Source organism: Barbatula barbatula (genome assembly GCF_947034865.1).
Source record: "Barbatula barbatula genome assembly, chromosome: 21".
NCBI classification, from domain to species: domain Eukaryota; kingdom Metazoa; phylum Chordata; class Actinopteri; order Cypriniformes; family Nemacheilidae; genus Barbatula; species Barbatula barbatula.
In genome coordinates, this window is record NC_136784.1 from 8303352 (window position 1) to 8318588 (window position 15237).

General features: G+C 38.8%; 3 protein-coding genes across 4 annotated transcripts; 2 read left to right on the forward strand and 1 right to left on the reverse strand.

Moving 5' to 3' along the window:
• The first annotated feature begins 148 nt into the window (after positions 1–148).
• LOC306910180 (digestive cysteine proteinase 2-like) lies at positions 149–3882 on the forward strand. The gene is made up of 11 exons (XM_079484525.1): positions 149–378; positions 582–629; positions 709–801; positions 886–1058; positions 1136–1385; positions 1454–1649; positions 1739–1929; positions 2011–2102; positions 2447–2608; positions 2809–2998; positions 3502–3882. The coding sequence occupies exons 1-11, from the start codon at positions 333–335 to the stop codon at positions 3687–3689; spliced, it is 1629 nt and encodes a 542-aa protein (XP_079340651.1). The 5' UTR covers positions 149–332; the 3' UTR covers positions 3690–3882.
• On the reverse strand, positions 3742–13289 carry LOC306910181 (solute carrier family 22 member 13; the record flags this gene model as incomplete). Of its 2 annotated transcripts, XM_079484527.1 has the most annotated exons (11): positions 3742–5810; positions 5911–6111; positions 6581–6689; positions 7568–7779; positions 7999–8102; positions 8492–8606; positions 8984–9152; positions 9398–9552; positions 9827–9930; positions 10259–10513; positions 13195–13289. In XM_079484527.1, 11 exons carry the CDS (start codon positions 13216–13218, stop codon positions 5702–5704), a joined length of 1557 nt encoding a protein of 518 aa, XP_079340653.1. In that variant the 3' UTR covers positions 3742–5701. The 2 variants fall into 2 exon arrangements, with proteins under 2 accessions (XP_079340653.1, XP_079340652.1); XM_079484526.1 differs by lacking the exon at positions 13195–13289 and having other exon boundaries at positions 10259–10597.
• On the forward strand, positions 13201–15236 carry psmb4 (proteasome 20S subunit beta 4). The gene is made up of 7 exons (XM_079484530.1): positions 13201–13379; positions 13885–14091; positions 14247–14393; positions 14519–14600; positions 14683–14799; positions 14889–14977; positions 15081–15236. The coding sequence occupies exons 1-7, from the start codon at positions 13255–13257 to the stop codon at positions 15091–15093; spliced, it is 780 nt and encodes a 259-aa protein (XP_079340656.1). The 5' UTR covers positions 13201–13254; the 3' UTR covers positions 15094–15236.
• The last annotated feature ends 1 nt before the right edge of the window (position 15237 follows it).

The following is a 15237-nucleotide window of genomic DNA, read 5'->3' on the forward strand; positions in this document are numbered from 1 at the left end:
TAAAAGGAAGCAGAAATCTCTTTAGAAATAAATGCAGTTTTAAACACCAGGAAGTCCCAAAGTGCGCAGCTGACAAGAGTCATGTGGACAGCAGCGAACCCTCAGGTCACATGACTTTAATTAGGTCCCGCCCATATAGATGTTTATTGGGGCTTTCTCTAATCAAGCGGTGTGATTGGTGCAAGCACTCTCGATACAAGTATCACGATTCCGCTTGTTTTTAATGAGACATCGAGACTTTCTTGAGGACAAACGGAAGAAAGCTGTTCAGTTTTCGGAAGTGTCAATGTCTGTCTGAGTTCAATAACCTGCGCCGATCATCTCTTTACACCATGTGGTTTATTTTAGCAGGAGTCGTGATTCTGTGGCGTGCTATAGGTAACGATTTGTGTAACTTATATATGATAATACAAGGAAGCAGGAGATATATATTTGATCTCAAACGCGCGTGAGTGTTGGTCTCGTGATTTGATCACTGCGATCCTGTTGTAGTTCTACACATAACTTGTGGTGCAAAGGACCATTGCATACATGCACAAGTTTAGTAGGACATGATCAGAAAGTAATCTTTGTGTCCGCAGATGCCACACGGACTGTTCCAGATTTTGGAAATACGTATCATGTTAAAGGTACATCTCAATGCAGAAGCCATATATAGTGACGTTTCTCTAATAATGCTGATCTTGCACGTGTCGCTTTTTTTCCTAGGTGTGATATCATTGCCTTACGCTGAGATAAAAGAACCGTTTGAGGCATGGTATGATCTCGGGGGGAAGAAAAGTCGAATCGATTATTATCATGGTAAGTGATGTCTTCTCTTAATAAACTCCCGGAGTTTTGCAATGGAAGTAAATGATGTACAGTATTTGTCATTTTCTGGTGCAGGTCAGGTGAGCACTTTTCAAATCGGGACTGACCTGGATCATGGTGCCCTCTATAAGATCACTCCAGTGACAACTGAGACTGAATTCAATGTTATGAAGTGTTTCCAACTCAATGGCACCATAGATGAACCAGTTCTCCCACAGGGAGCCCTGCCTGACCTGCAGGGTTTTCAGGTATGTGCCGTTTTAAGATTGAGATGACTTTGCACGATTGCAGTCAAACGAGTGAAATGAAATGTGTGTGTTTGCAGTTTGAGACGATAGAATATTATGCTGGTGCTTTGTGTGAGGTCTGGAAAAACACCACAATGGTTGGCCATAAGAAGAACACATATCGTCTATGGGTAACTCGTCCGGAGGGAAACAATTCCCCGGCCACACCCTGGCACTACGAGATGATGGGCTTCAACACACTTTTGGGCTCCCACTTCGACAAGTACCTTATAGACTACAGTGACTACAGCCCCCGGATGGACCCTGGCATTTTCAAACTACCCGAAGGTATGGAGTATAATGGTCTTTTCAGCCTTTATTACAAATATAAAACTAAACTAATACTCATCCTTTAGGAATGACCTGTGGTAATTTTCCTGGTCCTGGCGTGGAGCATCGTCTATTAGCCAATCCCATTCAAGATCTTGTTCACACTTCCCCTGTTGGCCACACCCACCGTATGTTCGGCCACTTTAAGGAACAGTATAATCGGCAATATGACAGCCAGGAGGAACATGAGGAACGTGAGCACAACTTTGTGCATAATGTTCGGTGAGGAATTAAAGCATTTCTGTATTCTATAAAATACTATAGAGAAGTAGTATAACAATATGCATCTGATTTGATAAATACACTCGCAGGTATGTTCACTCTATGAACAGAGCTGGTCTTTCGTTCTCTCTTTCTGTGAACTATCTGGCTGATCGATCAGAGGCAGAACTGGCTGTGTTGAGAGGAAGTAAAGGCAGACGGACTCATAGAAAGGCTCATCCCTTTCCCTCTGACATTCGCTCTGTGGACATCCCTAATTCAATGGACTGGAGGCTGTATGGTGCGTTTCAAGAGGCGTTTCGCAGATTCATCTGTTTATTTTTATGATCTGAAAGTGTGAACACTGTATTAATGTTTTCAGGTGCAGTGACCCCAGTGAAAGATCAGGCTGTGTGTGGGTCCTGCTGGAGCTTTGCCACCACAGGAACACTAGAGGGAGCACTTTTCCTTAAGGCAAATCTAGATACATTATAACATGCATTACTAATAATAACAGAGGTGTGATGATCATATATATGTAAAATATACAAGATGATTGGCTTCAACAAACACACACACACACACACACACACACAGAACTGGGTGGTATATATATATATATATATCACATCAAATCACACCCCTACCTAATACACATAACAGCAGTTCCTATTCACTACACCATACATCTTTTTCCTGTTTTTGTCCACTTAATTGAAATGAATACCATGCCGCCGTATGAATGTCTTTGTTGACTCTTCTGTGTTATATAACTGTGCCCATTACATACTAAGAGGAGATCTTTATCTGTTTTTCAGACCGGGACGCTGGTGTCATTGTCCCAGCAGATGCTTGTGGACTGTACATGGGGTTTTGGAAATAATGGTTGTGATGGAGGAGAGGAGTGGAGAGCGTTTGAGTGGATGATGAAACATGGTGGTATTTCTTCATCAGAAAACTATGGAGCATATATGGGCATGGTGTGTACATACCAATACAACATCTGTTCAATTCACCCAAACTTTTCAAATAGTTGTCACATGATCTCTGCACTGCAAACCTTTCAAGGACTGAACTTCACTATTCAGTAGTCTGATAGCAGTGTTCAGAGGTTATGCGTTGTGAAAATTAGGTTTGCGATACAAAAAATCGGGATGAGTGTGACGTGTGTGTTTTTCAGAATGGTTTGTGTCATTACGATAAGTCATCCTTGGTGGCAAAGGTGAACAGCTACACAAACGTGACCAGTGGTGATATTTTGGCACTGAAGGCTGCTATCTTCAAATTCGGCCCTGTAGCGATCAGCATTGATGCTGCTCATCGCTCTTTCGCCTTCTACACCAATGGAGTCTACTATGAACCAGCCTGCAGTGAGTCCAAACATTCATGATTTAACATACAACCTCATAAAAGATCACTAACATGATATATATATATACACACATAAGGCCATTTCCCTGTTTCCAAACTGCTTTATACACAGAAAATGTTACAGAAAAGTAGAATGCATTGTTTAAAGGTCCAGAACTGTAAAATAATTATAGCAATTTATGCAAAAGACGATGGAAATCTGGCAGCCTGCATGTTTCTTACGTTACCACCTTTCTTCCACATGGATCTGTGTTCAAGTCTGGCCAAACTACAGAGTAGGCAACAATTAAAGGCTGCATTTTCATGTCATGTAGACTTCTTACAAAGTATTTTAAAACTACAGAAATACAATCACTAAAGTATTTTGATGCAAAATATGAAGCTATTTTTATCGGCCCTATAAAATACTATTTTGTATTTAAAATGCATGTATCATAAATACTTCCCATCCCTGCCAACAATGAAAACATATACTTTTTGACACATGTTTTGATATCTACAGAAAATGGAACGGATGACTTGGATCATGCTGTGCTGGCAGTCGGTTATGGGGTCCTGGAAGGTGAGCCCTACTGGCTAGTTAAGAACTCCTGGTCCACTTACTGGGGGAATGATGGTTATGTACTAATGTCTATGAAAGACAACAATTGTGGTGTGGCTACTGATGCTACATATGTTACGTTAGCTTAATACACACATCCTTCTAAAAATCATATGACACCACTTAATAAAGTAGTTTTTTGATTTGATTTTAATGCAGTATTCTGTGTGCTGTACAATTGTTCAGTTTTACTGTGTTTCTGTTGGAATGTCAATAAACGGAAAATCTTAACAAAACGCCTGTTTGTAAATTATATGCTTTTCGACTTGCAGCTTCACATGTAGAACCACTGGAAAAACACCTGCACAGGTAGTGGTCAGCAATTACAAGGCCTACATATCCCCTTATCAAACTCATTGCAATGTTATTTAATATTAGAAGACAAATTGCATGATAAAATAGATATTTTCAAACAAATGACTGCAGTATAACTACCATTCCTCTGTTTTAAGAATATAGTGTAAAATTGAAAATTTGACTTTGTCATTTGGCAGTGTTTGACTGAGGTTGGACCACGTGACCATCAACATCAGTTTTTCGCTGTAATAGTTGTCTCAAAAAGCATGTTTTCTTTTCTTAAATGAAAATCAAAAGGAGTCATCTAGAGTTAATTTTCTAGCCTAAAATGAATTTAAAAGCCCACATGAGAAATATCTTTTGTACATTAAATGAAAAAGTGTAAAGCATAAGTACTGCTTTATACAGAAGGCACTAAAGTCCAAACACACACAAATGTTTAACTATTGCTTAGTATGGGTAATAAGGTCACAAACGATTCAATAAACCCATTCTAACATCCATAAACTACCATCCACTCTGTGTAGTACTGAGATGATTGGCATTTTATTCAATTTCACATTTCTAAACAAATGTTCTGCGAGATGGCTGCAAAACACACTACACTGCAGTGCAAATCGAGTGCACTGCAATGCAAATTCCCTCTCGTAATATGAAATAATGTAATATTACCCACCTTGGAGTGGGTAAATCATTTAGTACCTGGATATGTGACAAATACAGTACATGTAATGAATTACAGTAAAGTGACATTAGTATAAGATTTGATGCGGTTACCTTTGGGTAACTGCCTTTACCTGTCAACTCACCCAACATTACTGAGACTAACTGATATACTTCTGCTGGTTTTGCATTTGCTTAATGGAAAGACCTATACAGTTTGTCTGCATATGTTTGTGTTTTTAAATCTCTGTGTGGCTGAGACGTATGGAGAATAGTATATCTCAGGAACAGTGTAATTTGTATCCAATGTGATCAAATGTTCTATTTAAAGGGATAGTTCTGTCATTATTTACTTTCTTCTGCAGAACACAAAATACAATATTTTTTTAAAAGCTGGTAACTGAAAAACGGCAGCACCCATTCACTTGCATTTCTTTTGTGTCCATACACGAAGTGAAAGGGTACCACCGTTCGGTTACCAACATTCTTCATCATATAAAGTCATACATGTTTGAAATGACAAGAGGGTGAGTAAAGGATGACATAATTTTCATTTATGGGTGAACTATCCCTATAAATGCCTAATTGTAAATGTTCTCCAAATAACAATGGGCTATATGCATGCATTACTTCCGCATTTCACGTAAAAAACCTAGGCAGTGTAAAGATATTTTTTAAAAACTGAGGTGAAAAATAAATTCTTCCCATTTAATCCCAATGGGTTTTATGCACGCGTGACTTCCACGTTTCATGGGAAGAACTCATGACAATTTCCGGTTGGTGAGACTTAAAGCCACCTCTATATACCACTGCAGCGTACCGCAATATACAGCATCTGGTATATGTAACTATTTTCTCAGTTTCCCATTTCTCTCTGCTTTATCTCTCTCCAACTGGAAACTGCAGCGCATTTTTTGGGGTCCACTGTCATTCTAGATTTAAAAAATGTTTTAGATTTCTGTACACAAGTAAAATCTTGAGCCTACAGGCAAAAGTATTTTGAAACAGTCAAATATCTATCAAAGTCACACAAAAGAGGCAGTTTTTGTATCAAAACTTAAATCTCATTCACATTTATGAAAATGTTAATGTAAAATGTAGAAATATTTTAATATAAGGCTGCATAGTGTTGTTCGATCATTTATATCGATCTGGAGTCATCTGCTAAACTCTGTAGTTCTTGGTCTTCTGTGCTGCTTTGTGATTTGCTAGTTTGTACTGGAATTTGTCCGTCATGTTTAGGATCAGACCTAAAGGAGGAGCAGACAATATTACTCAAATATTCCCCAGTTTTTTCTTTTGTTAAACTATGCCTTTATTTGTCTAGATGAATGTGGTGCGATCATTCACCTCTCTGCATCAAAAATGCTGTCTGGTAGGGGTTGATTGGCAGTCTCAGGCAATGCCAGGGCAAGCACTGCAGCAAGCAGAGGGGTGGAGCCAAATATCACCATAGGCACAACAGGTGCATGGCGTCCAAGCAGGTTTATTAGTGGAGCTAAAACTCCTCCCATGCGTGCGAACATAGAAGCTATCCCAATACCCGTCTGCCTGTCGAAAGACAGAAAAGCGTTCCACGTAATATATACTGTTTGTAGGATAAATATAGATTACAGTTCTAGATGATTTTGAGCAAAGGGTGGTAGTCTCTGCTATCACAAATCTATGCATTATCACGATCTGGGTCTTTTCTAAATATTCATTCGAAATAGCAGCATTTTCTGGTCTTTATTCTTGTCACACTTAAGGTCAAACTTAACCCAGAGAGCTGGATAAGAAAAACATGCTGTCCAAGCATTTGGTCATCATGAATGACACTTACCATCTGTTTCACAGCAGGATGACTAACAGGACACTTCTGTTACGATATCTGAGAGAACACTTGTACATAGTTTTTCTCCCTGCCTATATCAGGATGCAAAAACTGCCAAACTGATTCTTTGGCCCTTTCATGTTTATCTTTTGCTTTCACACTTTAATTGTAGCCTGCAGTTAAGATTACGATTATGTTGATGTGTACCTGAGAACGGTCGGGATAAGTTCTGCAGAATAAATGTAGATGATGGCAAAAGACGCAGTAATTCCAAATTTCCCCACCATGGCTAAAGCAGTCCGTACATTAAAACTGTCTGAAGTAAGGAGAAAAAGTAAACAAAAGCAGTTACAATAAGTAAACAATGGAAATGAGTAAAACAAAGAAAATAGTACAAATTGGCATTTTGTTAACAAGTCACTTGAGTACATATATGCTGTAAGTGTCCATCTGCTGTTTTAATTGTTGATAAATGTTTTCAGTTCTCACACTGTGAACATTCCTTAAACAGCTTGTCAAAATAAAAATGGTTCGACTTTTAAAAAACATGTTTTCACAGCTTTGTATGCTTTGATTGCATGTAATCCTCAAAATAGTGTTAAACGCTGTTGATGCCTCAAACTGAAAGTCTGTACAGTACAGTGTTGACCCAAATTGCAGCTTGGGGGATCATGGGAGACCAATAAAACATCTCAAAATTAAAAAAAGAGACGAAAAGAAGAAAAGTTTTTACGTTGATTTTTCTGTTACTATTTATGAATAGGTGTGAAATAAAAATGTTATGCAATTGTTGTTTATTTCAAGTGCTTGTGCCCATCCTTAAAATTGATAGGCAAAATGTTTCAAACTAAGACAAATACAATTTCTGCTTCCCAATACTTCCCAAATGCTATGCCCTTAAAGTATAGTATCTGCTGTTATTGCTACAGAACAGTATTTCGTATTTATTCATTATTTCCTATATAATGTTTACTGTAAATGCTAACATTCACTAATTCAGTGATGCATCCCTTATTAGATTTTATTGTTGTGGGTAATATCAGCCGTTTAAGTGTTCATGCACTTTTCATAAAGAGTACTCATATCAACGTACTATAATTTCTGACATAATTCTTAATTTGAATACTCAAATGGATAGTGTGTGAATTGAGATGCAGGGAAAGAGCGAGGCTGACGTCTCATTTGATTGGTTACCTTCTGGAATGGCCAGAGTGAGTAGACACGCCCCTCCTCCCACAGCAAGGAACACACTCAATGGGATTCTCCGACTGCAGGGCAGGAGGACCAAAACCAGAGACCTTGCGGGTATCTCTACCAATCCAAACATGAACTGAGTAAGATAAAGGTCTACCCCCAGGTCAGACACACCAAGAGACAGCCCATAATACACCAACACATTAACAAACCTGCAGAACCAAAGAAAGAAAAATCAGTTAAGAAACACTTTAATACATACTGTTATTGAAACTTGACATACTGAATTCTTGCATGTTGTTATTAGATTTGTGACTTGGTTGTAAATGGAAATTTTAACTTGTCTGTCTGGAACGTAGTATAAAAGTAAATTATGCAAATTTTATAAAGTACATTTTATACACGGGTACATTTGAAGACTCTAATCTCACCAGATGTAGTACAGTATGAGAGCCCTTTTTCTCATCTGTGGGGTCCGAACCAGGTCAGCAGCAGTATATTGAGTCTGTCCTTCCGGGACATCATTTTGCTCAACCTGTGAAAGCAGGAACAGAAATAAAACCAACTCAGTTAATTAAACTTAAAAGTTGGCACAGATAACAGTTTCCACTACATAATCCCTACATCTACACTTAATTTAAATTACAATGGCAGACTTCGTTCTCTCAATGGCCGGAAGATGAGAAAGTCATCTCCTTGTAGGCCTGGTGATTTAAACCGCTAGCTTCAGTCTATCACTTCCTAAAGACTAATAAACAAAGGTCCCCTTGGTAGACTGGTTGCCTAGGGTGGGTGATGGTTGTTGTCATGGTGATGATTACAGAGCTCATAGACATTTTTTATGGGATTTAAAGATTGTGCCAGAGGCGTGACGAAATAGAGGGGTAGTGAAAAAGAGGACAGCTCACAAGAAAGTCTGTTTACCTGAACGGTGGGAGGTAACACGCGACCATTAACCGTGGCCGCCTTACGCAAAAGAACCATCGCTTCCTCTTTTCTGTTATTCACCAACAGCCAACGAGCTGAATGTGGAAGAACCCTGCGAAAGAAAAAAAATTATGTTGTAAGAGTGATTAAGGGAAAGAAAGTGAGATACAGACAAGATGTAACACAGAATCTTAAGTACTGCTTTTACTGTTTTTTAAAAGGCAACCACACGGACTCTGATTCTAGCAAAATACATAAAAACTTATTTTGTTAGCGATTAATAGTTGTGTGTGCTCTTTAATTTAGTTTATTTCTAGTTGTTCTAGTTGTGCTAACCGTGTTTAATTCCTATATACAGCAGTGTCAAAAAATGATATCCAACTTTTGAAAATGGACATCTTTTCTTAAAAATGGGATTATATTGTTAAACAGAATTCCCACATGTAATATTGTAACTAACTTGTCAAACAAATATATGTGTTGTCTCACCAGATATAGAAAATAAAGAGAAACCCTGGAACAGAGATAGCAAGCTGTAGCTTTCTCCAATCTCTGATGAAATAAGCAACACCTGCAAGTAGTATGTAGCCAAAACCAAAGAAATAGTCGGTGAAGATGCCGGCTAACATCCGTCTCTGTGTGCAGGTCCATTCTGTGCCTATATGAGGAGTGGGTGAGGATCAAGGTTAGGTTTGTTTGGCATTGGGGTTTAAGGCCTTTTCAAAGAAAAGTGTGAGTTTGTTACTGCTGGCATATAAATGTGTCAGTATACTGTTGTGGTGAATCTACTTATTAAAAGTATACATTCTGTCACTACATGACATCAAACCCATGACTATGGCATTGCTGGTGCAATGTTACACCAGAGGTAGAGCAACATTGGAAAGTTACTCAAAGGCTCACCAAGCACAAATGCATTGATTATCACTCCTGAGACTGTTGTTCCTATGATGAAGCGCAGGGTGACATAAACAGGGAAGTTTGGAGCGAAGGCAGCGGCCACACCAAACACTGTCTGAAGTGCTAGAGACAAGAGCATAGCAAACCTTCTCCCATACCTTACAGACAGAGACAGAGAAAAGAGAGAGCATTGATGAGAATGATGAAGTCTTGGTGGATGAAATGGTATTTATTTATTATCCAGATGATGACACAGTGGAGGTTGTGATAAATTAACATATAAAATGCTGTGAACACAGAAATTCAATGGGTTGAACGATATAAAGAAGGAGCGAAAGAAAGACAGAAATCGGAGCATGACCTCTGGGTTGTCCGTCAATGCCTGAACAAAGTACACAGGTGCATATGTGTGTGTGTGTGACAAAAGTGTACCTGTCTGCCATAGCTCCAAATACAACAGCCCCTACAAGCAGCCCCAGCATATAAATAGATGAGCCCAAACTGTTAAGACCTGCCTTGTCACACACCAGATCCCACTGAAAATGAATACACATGGTTATATTAGTTCATAAAACATTTATTGACAGTTACTTACAAGAAAACATTACCCAAGAATGACATTCGGTGTTATATTGTGCAGACAGTTAAGCTTGTCACAGTCGAGATCAGCTGTATCAAAGCAAACAATGTTGTTAATATAAATAACATAATAAATAAGCCACAATATAAATGCATATTATAGCCTAATAAAAATATAAAAAATAATTAATTTGACATTATTGATATGAATAATTCGTATGAGTCATTCTAAATTTCAACAACAAAAAAGCCAATAAGTAATGTAGGATGCTGTATCAATATTACCTCTGTGACCGTTGTGGTGTCGAACACCTCGTGGCTGTACACCCATCCTGTTATACAACTTGAATGTGCACTCTGGTTCTCATCAGAAAATACTCCGCACGAGTCCCCATGCCCAGTCAAGAGAGAGATGCTCAAATTCGCGTTTGAAGCATTGCCGCCGTTAGATGACCAGTCCTCGGGACGTGAACCCCGACAATGGTGAGGTGGCGTGGCGCCTGTGAAGACGCTCGCCATCATGTGGAATGCCAGAAAGATCTGCGGTAGACATATCCATACATACAAAAGCTTCTGGTATCTCCCAAAGCCGCCGATCGTGACCAACAGCTGGTCGAAATTCATTTTTGACTTTCCGAGTCGCAATCGCTTTACACCCCAACAATAATACAGAAGTGTACAGTGAAGCTCAACACGAGAATCTGGATTTATGTCTGTACGTGCAAAAACCAGATAATATAAAAAAAAAATCTTCCTGGCTTTTTTCCTTCAATTCAACAAAAGAGATCAATAACACGTGTATTTTGCAGCTCCAGCGTGTGCCATTACGTATTGTTTCATTGACAAAACTCAACAAATACTTTTACGAAGACGCGCAAGAAATAGCCTTTTACGCACCGAAAACTAAATGTTTAGATAATGTGAATACAAAGAAAAGCGTGAAGGAAGGTCAGAAGTCTGTGAATGTTCCCTAGACGCGTTCCCATCCATCGCGGCTGTGCACTGGTTGACTTACCGAACAAAACACACACCCCGCGCGCGCTACGCTTGTTACAAAACCTATGGGACAGACTTGCGCACAACACCACCAATGTGAACGGGTGTAATACTTTCGCCAATACTGCCAACGATCATAAGGATAAACAATGTTAATACAAGCATGTACGCTACTGTGTGAATGTGATGCGTTTGACTATATTTAAATTTCACCTGCAGAAAAGAACTCTATAAACTGGCACGCGCATCATGAGGCTGGCTGCATATCAAAGCTTTGGGTAGTTTAAATTAGTCCCACGCGACTCCACTCCACAAGAAAACAACCTCTGCTTGAAAACAAGAAAATGATACCGTGACATGGAAACAAATTGAGGCATAAACGGGTATTTTACAGATTTTAAATAAATCCAAATGTGTATGAAATGGAAAAATCAATCAGTATGATTTTGTAATAGACAGTCAGTGTGTGCAGAGTAGACAGATAATTTATTCCACGTAGGATGTCTTTAGTGAATAACAGCTCTAGTGTGATCACAACTTTCTAGTGGAACATTCTTCCTCAGTCCGGTCAACCACATCTCTCACAACATTAAAAAAACGACTTAACCGATCTCTTCTGTGAATACTTGACAGGCAAATTAAAAAATCCTCTCTCTCTTTAACTCAACGGGTATTGTTCTGGCTTTATTGGAAACTAGAAACTTGGTATTAGAACCGTATTGCTCATGTGTGACGTACCGCTTTATTGGCCCCCGAACTCTCTAGTCGCTTTGGATAAAAGCGTCTGCTAAATGACGAAATGTTAATGTAATGTGGGCTTGGTTTCTGGAAGAATGCGATAAATAAAAAACAAACAAACATCTATATTAGCCTACTGAGGAAATATGGCAGAGGGCCGATGCAGAATGGAAATCCATAGCGGCTAAATTGATTTCAATAGAAAAACTACCAGTTCAGAGATTGAACATCGGTGTTTTTTAATACATAAATTGAAAAACATTCAAATGAATGGTGTAGTTTTTGATATTGTACAGGTTGTTTCCCACTCTATTTCCCACTCAATGAACAACAGTCACACAAACTTCAGACATCTGACAAGAGCATGTAACTTCAGTGTTATGAGGCCCAGAGCCATTGAATATGAGTTTTACGACACTCACATAGACATCAATAGGAAGAATGGAATGCGGAACTAACTCGTGTCCTGATGGAGCGTCCGACAGTTCAAACATTGCACCCCATTCATTTCAGTGTCTCACAAAAGCCTTTGCTGTACAGCTGGTGAAATAACAGTAGGTTTTTACAGTTTAACGAGTTGGCAGTTGGTATTAAATGTTAAAATGAAACACTGATCTTTTATTAATATGAATCCCAAGATAAAATGCTAAACGTAGTCAACGTAGTAATAATAAGTGTACACTATGTGCTAATTTTAGCTAAATGTATACGAATGCAGTTAAAGCAGCTGTTAAATGTCCCGCTAAAACTATTTAAATAGCTTGACTGCACGGATTGTTTTGGAGGATTGCATGAACCACGTGACCACACGGCGGCAAGTTCCCGCGTCTCATGAGCTCGCGATTCCGAGCAAAACAACTTTTCCAAAACATACAGTACTTCAAATGGTTATTCACATATATATATAAATATGTACTCATTTTACGACAGGGCAAGCTGTGCGGAAAAACTAACAAATCAAATCTGTCACAGCAGAAATCCCCTCCATCCGCCATGTTGATTGTGTAAGTCCCGCCTATCTAGGGAACTAAATTATTTCCCAGCGGGAAACGTGACATCCAAGACCGTTCATGTGTTATTCTACCTCGGAAACTCATATTAACGATAATTCCGAGAACACGCGAAGGCAGCATAACTCTCATATCTACATTTACATTAAGGCACTTGGCAGACGCTTATATCCAAAGCGACTTACATAGCATTATCCTATACATTTTACATAGGTATCTGCAATCCCCTGGGATCCAACCCACAACCTTGCTTTGTTAACGCAATGCTCTTACCACTGAGCTTCAGGAAAGCGTTAACGGCTATATTCAATATTCAACGGCTCTGATGGGATGTCATGGGCCAAATAAATCAGAATTTGAACTAATATGCCATTAACATGTGATCTAAACAACCAAAAACGTAAAAATTAATCTGACTAAACGCACAAGGGACATTATATCAACTATTTGAAAAAACAACCCAACATCCCACAATACCTTGCGCGTGTTGCGTGGACGCATAGCAGCGTGAGCGCGTCATTTCCGTCAATTGTGAACATGGAGTCGCACGGATTGAAGCTGAATTTCTGGGAGAATGGACCGACACCCGGCCAGTTTTATTCTTTCCCAGGTAACAGCAGCAGCAGCGCGTCTCCCGGATGTGGACCCATCAAACATACACTGTAAGTTCGGTTCGGTTTTGTGATTGTAGTCACTATTAGCCGCTTAGTTTGCGGTTTCGATTTCCCTGCGCCTTGCTGCATCATCATGGAGGAAAGTGACTGTTTACAACGGCAAATTGTCTTCAATAAATCTTTTACGTAACTAAGTTCAATTTGAAGATGTTCTCACTGTAGTTTTTAAACGTTTCTTTTGATCTTGTGAGAAAGTAAAAGTTTAGTTGACAGAGATCGGCTATCGTGTTAGCAGTAATGCTAATGAATAGGCAAATATCAGAATTGTTATGATAGAGAAATTAAGATGTACACAGATACATATTTATTCATATAAGTAAATAAGGCGCGTGTATCTGTTACCGATGATTCATTGTGGGATCTTAATGTACATTTAACACTTCCAGAGTTCAGTGAGCAATAAGCGATAAAAGACACTAACCATTGCTATATGCATGTTCACATTGAATTGTAATCATGTTTACTGATACATTTACAATCTCATGTTTTCCAGCAATCCCATGGTAACAGGCACATCAGTGCTCGGTGTGAAGTTTACTGGAGGTGTGATCATTGCTGCTGACATGCTCGGCTCCTATGGGTCACTTGCGCGATTCCGCAATATCTCCCGTCTGATGAAAGTCAACAACAACACAATCCTTGGAGCCTCAGGGGACTATGCTGACTATCAGTATCTCAAACAGATTATTGAGCAGATGGTGTAAGTATACATAATTTAATTGGAATATTTAGTGAATATAATTTGTATTATTGTGACACTATAATATAATTTGTATTATTGTGACACTATATCAAATCAAGCCAAGGAAATAGTGTCAGTGTAACATTATTTTAGAATATAATCTGTTTGTTTAGGATTGATGAAGAGCTTCTTGGTGATGGACACAGTTACACTCCCAAAGCAATTCACTCTTGGCTCACACGAGTCATGTACAACCGCCGCAGCAAGATGAACCCGTTGTGGAACACAGTGGTCATTGGTGGATTTAACAACGGAGAGGGGTGGGAAAATATCCATTCTAATTGCTATTGATAACAAAGATGGTAGATGTCAAGTTGCAATTTAAAAAAACTGTTGCCTTTACTAAAACGAGATGTGTTTTTGTGTCCATATTGTTTCCCTCTAGTTTTCTTGGGTACGTGGACAAGTTGGGAGTTGCCTATGAAGCACCATCAATAGCAACAGGATTTGGTGCATATTTGGCTCAGGTAAATTGTTTTGGATGATGTCTTTAATTTTTACTGATACGTATGACATATCATGATGTTTGATGATGATTGTTTTTGGCAGCCCTTGATGAGGGAGGTTCTGGAGAACAAGGTAGAAATTACTAAAGATGAGGCACGATCATTGATAGAGCGATGCCTTAAAGTTCTGTACTACCGGGATGCACGTTCCTACAACAGGGTAACAAGCTTTGTTCTTTTCATAGATTATACAAAATGGTGTACACATTTTCTTGTATGTTTGGAATCAAAACAATTATTCTCCAATAGCATGAGATTGCCATTGTGACGGCTGAAGGAGTTGAGATTATTGGACCACTGCAATCTGAAACAAACTGGGACATTGCCCATCTGGTCAGGTAGGCTGAAATGATTATCTGTGATAATTAGCTCATATATAAGTAAATAGTTAAATAATGACTGCAGATTGACATCTTATTGACTTCACTCTTTTTATTGCAGTGGTTTTGAATGAGTGCTAATCCTGTTTTGGCACATGATCTACAGATATTTGATCTACAGATATGCTCTTAGCCCCACCAGATCATTATTGTATTGTCAAGACTAGTTAAATGTGTTTCGCTCTTTTGTTATACATTAATAAATTTCATAACGCTGT

Coding starts and splice junctions, on each gene's coding strand:
- psmb4 (XM_079484530.1), top strand. CDS start 13,255: ATGGAGTCGCACGGATTGAAGCTGAATTTCTGGGAGAATGGACCGACA. Junction 14,394..14,518: donor GGATTTAACAACGGAGAGGG/GTGGGAAAATAT, acceptor GTTTCCCTCTAG/TTTTCTTGGGTACGTGGACA. Junction 14,800..14,888: donor ATGCACGTTCCTACAACAGG/GTAACAAGCTTT, acceptor ATTCTCCAATAG/CATGAGATTGCCATTGTGAC.
- LOC306910180 (XM_079484525.1), top strand. CDS start 333: ATGTGGTTTATTTTAGCAGGAGTCGTGATTCTGTGGCGTGCTATAG. Junction 1,059..1,135: donor CTGACCTGCAGGGTTTTCAG/GTATGTGCCGTT, acceptor GTGTGTTTGCAG/TTTGAGACGATAGAATATTA. Junction 1,386..1,453: donor CATTTTCAAACTACCCGAAG/GTATGGAGTATA, acceptor CTCATCCTTTAG/GAATGACCTGTGGTAATTTT.